The sequence below is a fragment of the Echinops telfairi genome, unplaced genomic scaffold, assembly GCF_000313985.2.
Source record: "Echinops telfairi isolate 266 unplaced genomic scaffold, ASM31398v2 ScPeMD7_7420;HRSCAF=8458, whole genome shotgun sequence".
NCBI lineage: Eukaryota > Metazoa > Chordata > Mammalia > Afrosoricida > Tenrecidae > Echinops > Echinops telfairi.
This window is the reverse complement of record NW_022111320.1, coordinates 1261274-1272726: the sequence shown is the minus strand read 5'-3', so window position 1 is coordinate 1272726 and position 11453 is coordinate 1261274. Positions and strand designations below refer to the sequence as shown.

General features: G+C 43.2%; 1 protein-coding gene across 1 annotated transcript in view; it reads right to left on the bottom strand.

Moving 5' to 3' along the window:
• The window catches only part of LOC101646987 (vomeronasal type-2 receptor 1-like), a 31895-nt gene that overhangs the window by 15923 nt on the left and 4519 nt on the right, over positions 1–11453 (bottom strand). Inside the window, exons 3-4 of the mRNA XM_045297658.1 lie at positions 8897–9188; positions 5031–5906 (exon numbers count right to left, since the gene is read on the bottom strand). Coding sequence (XP_045153593.1) covers positions 5031–5906; positions 8897–9188 — 1168 coding nt within the window. The remainder of the gene's footprint in view (positions 1–5030; positions 5907–8896; positions 9189–11453) is intronic.

The window sequence follows — 11453 nt, the reverse complement described above, 5'->3', positions numbered from 1 at the left end:
TTGTAATGCAATTAGATCACACATAATTACACAACTGCTGCCACCATCAGTTTCAAAACATTTTCATTCTTCTTGAATTCCTTTATATCTGCTCCCCTTTATCCTCTCCCTTCCTCACCCTACCCTCCAGGAGCCCTTATTATTATATATGTTAAAAACTATTATTATTATTATTATCATCCATATCTTACACTGTCAAATATATCCATTCACCTACAATTCTGTTATTCATTCCCTGCAGTGGGAATATACAGTCATCATTGCTATCAGCTGCTTCCCCTTCTCCACCCCCACCCCACTTCCTGAATCCTCAGGGAATCATTACTCCCATTATCGTTTCTGGAGGGTTATCTATCTTGCCTTTCATGCATCTATTGATCTTAGTTATACACATGAGCATGTTCATGTCTAACTAGGTTAATGAGGTAAGATAAGAACCATAATAGTGAGGGAAGGAAATACTAAAGAACTAGAGGATAATTGTGTGTTTCATCAATGCTATACCACATCCTGGACTTAACATCCCTTCAGTGTGGCCCTTCTATGAGGGACTGGCCAATTGTCTTTTAGGTGGATTTTGGGCCTCCACTTTGTCCATGCTCCTTCACTTCTATTTGAGTGCTTGTTTGTTCTTTTAACTTATGATACCTATTCCCGTTGACACCTCATGATCACACAGACTGGTGTGCTTCGTCCATATAGGCTTTGTTGCATCCCTGCTAGATGGCCACTTGTTTTATTTCAAGTCTTTAAGACTCCAGACACTGTATTTTTTAATATCCAGGCACCATCCTCTTTCTTCACCACATTTGCTTATGCACCCATTTTGTCTTCCACACTTGTGTAGGGAAGATGAGTATCAGGAACAGTACAAGCTGTTCTTGTACTGAGGTAAGATTTGAGTAAAGGACCAAAATCCATCTGCTTCCTTGATATACATCAAGGAATATAGATAGATAGATAGATAGATAGATAGATAGATAGATAGATAGATAGATAGACAGATAGATATAGATAGAGAGAAATATGCCTATATTTATATATTAACATATCAATTTATCCCTATATATAATTTTTACTTTCTTCTACCTCCTTCCTCTTTTCTTTCTTCTTTCTTCCTACCCCACCATCATGCTGACGTGCTGTTTATCTCTCTGTAGTCCCTCTCTCTCGTATATGTTTCAATGATCAAGTACAACCAGGAATGCTACACCCTCCTCACCATTTGATTTAGTACCCTTGCTATTCCCCTGTCCCTGGGGTTGTTGACTCACTATTCCCCTCCCCACACTTCATCCCCTCCCAAACCCCACTGAACAATTGGTCACAGTCACATCACTGTCTCCATGGGCTTGTTTATCCTGCCTGTCTTAAACAGATAGACACCCAAAGGAGAAAAAAATAAAATAAATAGGTTAAAAATGTGCTGAATAATAAATAGGTAAAGATGTGCTGAAAGACATCTTTTCCCACTTCTCATATGCCTTTAAGGCCCACAGAGGAAGGTGAGGGGGAAAGGTGGCAAGGGGGGAGCAGGGCACTAATCCACCCATGGGAGGGTATTTTTTATGTCTTCACAGGAAAGGGAGAAAGAGAGAAGACTTCATTCTGGTGCAGCAATCCTGAAGTGCAACATCCCTGCATGGAGCAGCTGGTTAACAGAGAGGACTGCAGGGCCGACCCCAGCTCAAGACATGACGCCCCTCTGTCCCTCCCTAGATGACAGTGCTACAGAGGACAACACTAAAGACAGACTGGGGAGAGTGGCCGGTCTGTCTGACCCACGTAGGAACAAACAAGAGGGGAGTGCAACAGACCAGCAATGGGCGCAAAGCCATGAAGCTCCTGGGGAACCCCGATTATGGACCTCAGACTGGGGGCCAGAGTGGGACACCACATCTGAACTCATCTGAACTGGTTGGAGGTTACTCACAAGGGGGACACACTGAAAGTCTAAAGGTGGAATTGGGGGGTTGGGGGGGCGTTGTTGAACAGCACTAGACCACTAGCTCCCTCCCTGACAGCAGGAAGAGCATTGAGGACTGATGGAAGGTGCACCCTTCTCCACGAATGCTGAGGACTAAAAGGGTGTCGGTACTGTTGGGTAGGCGGGTCCTGGGGTACTGAACCCGGAGAGAAATGGGGACTGGACGGATGGATTATAGCAAGTCCTCCTCCCTGTTTAACCAAGAGATACTCATCTACTCTGGGACAGGATATCAACTAGACATGGAACCATTTACATGGTTTTTCTTCTTTTTTTAAACCTATTTATTTATTTTTTTCTTTTCTTTCTTCCATCTTCTTTTAATGCTTCCTGTACTGTTGAACATGTTGCCCATCGAACCTTTCCATTTTCCAACACAAAGCTTGAATTTTTTTCTTCATTTCTTTCAACTTGGTATACACTGACCATGTGCTTCCTTTTTTTATTTTCTAACTCTGGGCCTTTGCACATGTCAGTACAGTGCGTTGTCTTCTCAAGCTGCTCTTCAAAAACTTCTGTTCAGCTCTTCTACTTATTGGTTTCTTTCCCATGTACTTTAGCTACTCTACCATCACAGACAGCATTGTACTTCAAGATACATCTCGAAATGTCACCTTCTTGGTGAGGGATGAATGCCCTGCCTCTTGAATTTGTCATACCCAGTAGAGTGAACAGGAGCCCTGGTGCTGTGGTGGCTAAGAATTAAGCTGCAATCAGCAAAGTCAGCAAGTCAAAACTACCAGCCACTCTGCGGGAGAAAGATAGCCTCTCTACTCCCATCGAGAGTTACATCTGCATCATTGTGGTCAACTCATCTTTGAGCGGGCAGCTCTTCTTCAGCCACATTTTGAATGCCGTCAGCCTGAAGGGCTCATCTGCCGGCACTGTGTTTAACAGTGTTCTGTTGCTCTTCATGAAGGTTTCATTGTCTGACAATGTTCAACTGCTTCTCATAAACTTTTCAGTGGCTAATTCCTCAGACGTGGACAGCCTAGACCTTCTTCATTGTCTGTTCTTAGTCTGGAAGCTCGGCTGAAACCTATTCACCAAGCTTGCTAGTATTTGAAATGCCTGTAACATAACTTCCAACATCACAGCAGCACATAAGCCACCATGGTACGGCAAACTGACACACAAGTGGTGGTTATGATGACTTGGGCATCAGTTTCAGGACTGTGAAAGTTGTGAAATTGTCCCCACCCACAAGGGAACAACAAGTGATCCAAAATCGATGGCGAGGAGGGTGTAGGAGGCCTGGTAGGGCTTGATCAAGGGCAATGTAACCGAGAGGAATTATTGAAACCCAAATGAAGGCTGAGCATGATAGTGGGACAAGAGGAAAGTAACAGGAAATAGAGGAAAGAGCTAGGAGGCAAAGGGCATTTATAGACGTCTAAATATAGGCATGTACATATATAAATACATTTATATATGAGGATGGGGAAATAGATCTATGTGCATATATTTATAGATTTAGTATTAAGGTAGCAGATGGACATTGGGCCTCTACTAAAGTACTCCCTCAACACAAGAACACTTTGTTCTATTAACCTGGCATTCCATGATGCTCACCTTCCCTCCATGATTGCTGAAGACAAAGCGAGTGCATAAGCAAATGTGGTGAAGAAAACTGATGGTGCCTGGCTATCAAAAGACATAGTGTCTGGGGTCTTAAAAGCTTGAAAATAAACAAGCTGAGAACCAACAAAGCCCACATGGAAGAAGCACACCAGCCTGTGTGATCATGAGATGTCAATAGGATCAGGTATCAAGCATCAAAGAACAAAAAAATCTTATCATTGTGAATGAGGGAGAGTGCAGAGTGGAGACCCAAAGCCCATCTGTAGGCAGCTGGACATCCCCTTACAGAAAGGTTGTGGGGAGGAGATGAGCTAGTCAGGGTGCAGGATAGCACCAATGAAACATACACCTTTCCTCTAGTTCTTTAATGTTTCCTCCCCACCCACTATCATGATCTCAGATTCTACCTTACAAATCCGGCTAGATCAGATGATGTACACTGGTACAGATCAGAGCCGGAAACACAAGGAATCCAGGACAGATAAACCCCTCAGGACCAGTAATAAGAGTAGCGATACCAGGAGGGTAAAAGAAAAATGATGAGTGAAAGGGGGAAACCGATCACAATGATCTACATATACACCCCTACCTGGGGGACAGACAACAGAGAAGTGGGTGAAGGGAGACATTGGTCAGTGTAGGACATGACAAAATAATAATAATTTACAAATTATCAAGGGTTTGTGAGGTAGAGAGGGTGGGGGAGGGAGGGGGGGAAATGAGGAGCTGATACCAAGGGCTCAAGTAGAAAGAAAATGTTTTGAGAATGATGGTGGCAACAAATGTACAAATGTGCTTGACACAATGGATGAATATATTGATTGTGATAAGAGTTTGTATGAGCCCCCAATAAAATGATTAAAAAAGAAAGAAAGAAAAAATTAGCCCTGACCTACCTCTGTCACAAGGCTACTACTGAAAGCCTGGGGTGAATCAGCACCCCCAGGGACGTCCAATGGCCATGGCCATCCACCCAGAGCAGCACTCCAGGTCACTTGCCCTTTCATCTCTCCTTCTTCTTCTGTTACGGCACGCTGCTCTCTCAGCAAGTGAGACCTAGCTGAGAGAGCACCACAGGATGACTTCACCGGTAGATTTCCATTAGGGAGGACGCAGTTTCCAACCACCCAAGTGTGTCAAAGAAACCTGGTCCCTGAAGCACTTCTGCAGACCTAGAATACTTAACTTAATCAATGTGAAAAAGGAAGATGAGGGGGGGAAAGAAGAAAACCCTAAGGCACAATTTTTAGGGCTTCCCATCATTCCTCATAGACCCAATAATAACTCTTTAACAACTAGAAACCGAAAAATGTCCATTGTGGTCACATAAGCAGGCCATTCTTTTAAATGAACACATGATGAACTCGTGGCACTAAGTTTTAAGTACAAAGACAAACAGCTGGAATGAATCATATAAATTGTTTCTATTGTTAAACGTTCATGAAATAAAACAAAACCTTACCTGCCATGCTTCAAAGTCAGGTATATATGCACAGGTGTTTCCTGGGATATACGGACCATAGCCTTCTTCACATTTGCTTAGCTGATCCAGGGCGTAAGCCATAGCGTACACAGCTTGTTTGACATTGTTTGTAATTCTTAGCTGTGACACATCCAGGTAGGTATTTTTAAGATCCTCCAACTTCTCCTCTCCGGTACAGAATTGATCAGACATGGCATATAATCTGTCCCCTTTTCCAGTCATATTCATTCGGTGGTCGACGTTGTAGGGAACACTGCTATTGGGCCAAGTACAGTTAAAAGCGGTTTGCCAGAATTCAATGGTCAGGACGTCGTCTGGGTCCTTGCTAGGATGTACATCATAAAGGAATTCTTTCAATCCTGGTATATCAGCTCTTGGTATTGCAAATCCAATACTTCCACCAAAATATGGGAAGTACTCAGGCTTTGCAATGAGGGCTGAGGTGATCCAGGCCTCGCTTGCGATCCATGTTCGGTCAGTTATGTTATGATAAATGATTTCCAGCACAAACGGGCTGAGATCAATATCAGATGCAAAAAGCACAATGACTCTGGCATTTTTATTTGCCTTTATAGAATCAATCGCTTGTTGCATTTTCTCATAGTAATAGATTTTGGGGATGACTTCAGAAAATGCAATACAGACAGAGGTAGACTCAACTTCTTCCTTAAAAATTTTTACTCCATATTTTCCATAATCATCATCAGTTGCTATGGTGCCTACCCAGACCCAACCAAAGTGTTGAATGAGTTTTACCATGGCTTTGGATTGGGCGGTATCACTGGGTATGGTGCGAAGATACGTTGGAAATTGGTATTTGTCACTAAGAAGGGAGCAGGTAGAGGCATAGCCCACCTACAAGGGAAAACAGTCAAGCAATTATTACAAAACAATATCCCAATTTTAAATCACACAACCCTTGAGGATTTGTATTGGAAAGAAGCAAACTTCAAGTTTACTTCTCCTTCTGTGCTCACATCAGTCTTTGGACAAAAGAGCTTCCACTCCTGTCGCTACTCTGTGGGTGTGACTGTTGATGGCAACACTCTGCATGCCCCACCCTCCTCGACCAGGGCATCCCAAGGGAGCTGGAGGAGCCAACGACTAAGAGGATGGCATCCAGTTTGTGAGCACCACTGCATAGCTTCCCATCCATACAGACCATGGAGTGAGCCTCTGTGTGGCAGGCTCAGTTCTCTCTCTCCGTTGTCCGACTCTCTGGTTCTCTCCCTGTCTGTAACTCTGTCATCTTCTACCTCTATCTCCTTCAACCTCTGCTTCCTCTCTCTCTCTCTCTCTCTCTCTGCCAGAACTTCTGAGTACATAGGTCCCAAAACTTAGCTTTTGAAAGGTGTTAGGGAGTTTTATTTCTGCCTCAGCCTTGAACCAAGTTCTCTGTTACTAGAAACTCTAATTTTAGAGGAACTTGCCTAGATGGATAAAGATGTACTTTTGTCTTCCTGTGGCCAATGATCCTTGACTATGTTTTCCACCAGTGAGAAATTAAGAAGGGGAGGAGGGGTAGCCAGTACCATGAATTCCTTGATGGTCGTCCATGCATTTCTGCTGCAGCTTACGCTCAACTTCACTGACTCTCCAACTAAAAGCATTTCCCCTCTGCTCTGGCCTACTCCCGTGCCGTGTGTTAAGACGTCACCTGCTACAGGGCCTCCTATATAAAAATTCCACATAGACCGTCAATTTCTCATTAAAAAAAAATTTAGCCACTGCTTTCAAGAGAATTCTCACTCATTCAAAAAACAAAAGCCCTATCTCATTGCTATAGAGCTAATGCCAACTCATAGCGACTCTGTAGGGCAGTGTGGAACTGCTCCTGTGCGTTTCGGAGACTGGAACTCTTGATAGGAGTAGAAAGCCCCATCTTCCTCCCCACAGCACCACCAGCGCACCGTAGTTCCTTACTAAGTGCCAGAATATTCTTATTACTCCTTTCTCTAGTCCTTCTCTGATTCTCACTCCCACTGCCTGCAGTTTGGCTTCTCCTGTGAACCCACTCTAGCGGTGACTCAGGGAAATAATACTCGGATGAGGAGAGAATCCAATTTAGAAAACAGAGACACTTGAGTTCTAATTCTGACTCCGGAATCATTAGTGTGTGACCTTCGATGAGTCCCTTAACCCTTCTGAACCTTCATTTCCAATTGGAACCAGGGTCATCATACCTACATTGTAAGGTGGCTCAGCATATTGAATAAGATAACTAGTTCGAAAGTGTCTCCTATAGAAAATTCACTTTATCACCTTTGTGGATTTACTACAAGGATTTAATGAGAAAAGCGACCCAGAGTGTTCCAGCCAGTGTCCGGCTCAGAGTCAGCGTTCAGGAGAAGATAGCACTTCCAGCAGCAGCACTGGGGCTCAGCAGGTGGGGCTCACACCTGAGATGTCCGTTGTGTCAGCCAAGCCCCTTTCTTGGTTCTGTTTCTCACTATTTTCCGGAAAACATTTGCATTTGCAGCTTTATCAAAAACATTATGTAACTGCTTCTTACAATGACCTCAAAGTCTCACGTTACTTCAGTAGCACAAACAAGCTTAACATCATTCACATTGATACTTTATTGAACCATCCTTAAAATGACTATGGAGCTATTTCATGCTTTCTTATTAATGCATTCTCCCAAATATTAACTGTAATTGTGTTGAAAGGTGTCACTATCTTCGAATTTAAAATAATCTGTAAAGTTAGCATCCCCACGCCCTCACCATCATGTTCAATTCCTTGCTTGTGGTAGTAGGCTGGTGTGAACTTAAAAGGTCACGAATAATAAGCATTAATATACGATAAAGCCAAAATAAATTCTTTATAACATTTATCAAGCAATCAAAAAACATATACTGAACATCTATCTACTCTTTGCTTCATATAATTCTACTGTCTTAAAAAAACAAGGTTGCTGTCAAGTGATTCTGGCTCATGACAGACCTGTCACAGAACAGAACTACTTCATAGGGTTTTTGCGGCTGTAATCTGTATAGAAGCAGACGGCAAAAACCTTCTATCCATTGAGCTGCTGGATATATTCAAACTACTGCAAGCCTTTTGGACTCCCAGGGACCTGCTGTAGTGTGGAACAGGGGTGGTTCTACATCGTTCCATACGGTCACTGTGAGTTGGCATCGACTCAATAGCGGTGAGGGACCTGCTACTGTCTGTAATGCCTAGTGTAATGTCAACACACTAGTTAAAACCCCCAGCAAAAAAAACTGAAACGAGATCCTTAAGGGATGTAGAAGAGGCTCAAGGTACTCCCAACCTCAAAAGACCACTACCATCAAGTTGATTCTGATTCCTTGTCACCAAGGATTTGTAGACTTCATGGTAGCAGATAGATTCCTCTTTGCCCCTCAGAGCATCCTTGTGGATCCCAACCGGTTGGATAATAATCGAATGCTCACCCAAAAGGGCTCAAGCCACTCCAAAGTAGGCATCAATTTAATCTTGATAAGGCCTGGCTGGGGCATCCCTGGGGGGTGCGAATGGTGATGCCCTTACTACTGAGCCCAAAGGTGGCAAGTTCAAATGCACTAGGAGGCATCTCAGGAAAAGAGCCTGCCAATATACTTCTGAAAAATTAGCCATTGAAAACCCTACAGAGCGCAGCTCTACTCTGACACACATATGAGGTCACCCCGAGTTGCAGTTAATGGTTGCTTTGAGTATACTTGCTTTTGAGGCTGAATAAACAGTGTTAGCACCACCATGCCTGTCTGTCGCTGCAACTCAATCTTGCCTCCCCTGAGCACCTTCATGATTTGCTACCTCCCATAAGCATGGCTTGCATTTCTTTCTAAGTTAGTACCCAGCCCAGTGTTCTGAGATACCTGAGGTATATAATAGATCCCTAGAATTCTGGAGGCAGCAATGGATAAGGATGAGCTTCCTGCTCCGATCATCCCTGCCAGATAGGCTCCAGTGCTGTTTCTAAAATTGGGCTTGTTTTCTTCCTGGCCGGTAAGAAACACCAAAGCCGATTCCACAGACTTGGAGATGGCAAAACAGTTATCAAAGATCTGGTAGCCTAAAGTGGTGTTGGGTAAAATATCCTTCCTCTCATTAATCTCCTTGATGGTGTGGATCATGGTTTTCAGCCAGCGGAATCCTCGGAAGTTAAACCTGCAAGGGAAATAGCTCTCGTAAGGCCTCGTCAGTGTGCTGGCCTTCTCAGAGAAAAGTCGAGCTGAGCTGGCGTGGGGATGGGTTCATTTTACCAACCACCAACAGACATCTCTCTCCTCTGGAGCGTGGTAATAGTTCACACATGGAATCTCAAGCTTGGATGATTCAAGCATGAACTATATTCAGTATCAATTGGTTTGGGGTGTGAAGAAGCACCGTGTTGGAATTGTTCATATATATACATATATATGTTGATATATAGTCCATATGATATAATCCCCCAAAATGGCTGATTACTTCATTTCACAAAAATTTCTTATATTCATAATGGTCTCCACCACACTAGACACCCAGTAATTGCTCAATCCATTTCCCACCATACAGTGGAAGTCCCTGAAGCCGCAGGTCCCTCTTCTTTACCTTCTCAGGGAGAAAGATGGGACTTTTTACTCCCATCAGTAATTACATCTCAGAAACTCACAGGGGCAGTTCCACCTGACCTATAGGGTCACTGAGTTGTCAAGTCCATGGCAGTGAGTTTGGTTGGTTGGTTGGTTGGTTGGTTTTAACCGTCTTACCTACTTTCCCCGGTGATGTAGTGATACCCATCGGGCTGCTAACTCAAGGCCAGCAGTTTGAAACCAACAGCCGATGCTCGGGAGAAAGGTGAGGCTCTCTGTTCCCGTCGAGAGTGACAGTCTCAGAAGGCCACAGGGGCGTTCAGCCCTGCCCTATCGGGTGCCATGAGTCAGAAGGGACTCGACAGCAGTTGTTTTGGTGGGTTTTTTTCCATTACCTTTGTTTTCTTCTTGGGCCTTAAATCATAAAAATTGTTCATATACAGGAATGTTTATTATAAGACTAAATAAAACCAAAACATGATATGAGAGGACTATAAAACGTTCATGGAATTTTTTCTATTATCTTATAATTCCATTTTTCCATGGATTTTTTGAAGCCCTCTCATATATACTGTGATTCTAATCGCATAATTTTTCCTGCCATGATTTGTGAATACCGAGAGATTTTTTTAATTGGAAAATGTTCTGCTTCCTTTTCTTCTCACAGACTGTCATAAACAAAATGCCTCTTCCCTTCCCTTCCCACCAAAAGAAGAAAACATTTCTCTTGTGGTTAGTTCGTCATTACATTTTTTCCATTAAACAAAATTATAATCTCAATTCTTTTTATTCTTCTCAGCTTTAACCAGACTTCAACTTATTCTACAAAAAAAAAAAAGGACTCCGTGTCATTTTCCCTCTTAATATCTTCTGTAGTTAGAGCATTATGTAGCCCATGTTTTATGCTGAATAAATCTTGTTGCATGAAATGTCTAATAGCCTTGTTGACAGATTGTACCCACCCACCGCCATTTCTCTTTAATGGCGCTTCCCAGGGAGTTGAGTCTTTCATTTGGCATGTCGTTTCTGAGTCCTACTGGTGCTGCACACGATAAACACGACAGTGAACCAGTTAGGCCCTGTCTATAGGTAGAATCAGAAAGGGAGCCAGACACTTGCAGCACAAAGCTGTAAGTACCATGATCGGGACAGACATGGGGCCTCTGGGTACAAAGGAGGACCACTTAACCCTGACGGGTTCAACAGCCAAGCTGCGGTTTGAGCAGGGGAAGGAGGGTGTAGGTGAAAGAAAGGTGTGTGCGAAAGGCAGGCAACAAGAGAACATGAACCATTCAAGGAATGGAAGACAAGTATTTTGGAGACTGGGAGTTGGTGACCGGAAAGGAAAGCGGATGTTGGAGAACTGAAAGAGATCAGGAAGTGTCCTGTCACCCTCAAACACTTGTTTTCCAAATTTACACAGCTGGCAGTATTAGCATGTGTACAAATGCATGAAACAAATATGGCAGGATCTTTTTCAAAGAAACATAGCAGTGCATTTCAAGAGCTAAAAAATTTTTTAAATGCACACCTGCTTTGATCCACTACTTACACTGCTGAGAACCCATCTGAAGAAACCAGTCTTCCCCAGAGAAAAAGCTGAAAGCTGTCTGCCCCAAACAGTTTATTGAAGAATTATTCATAACACTGAAAATCAGGAAAGAACGAGGCTGCCCAGGAAGAATAAACTGCGGTGCATTGACGTGATGGGAACATTTCTGTCATTAAAAACTATAACCTGAGAAACTGCAGTTTTGTGCACATCATATTAAGTGAAGCAGGCAGTAGGCAAAGTTGTTTCTACATTATGACTAAAAATACATATAAAATTTATGAACAAGGGTTCATGAGGGAGGGGGGC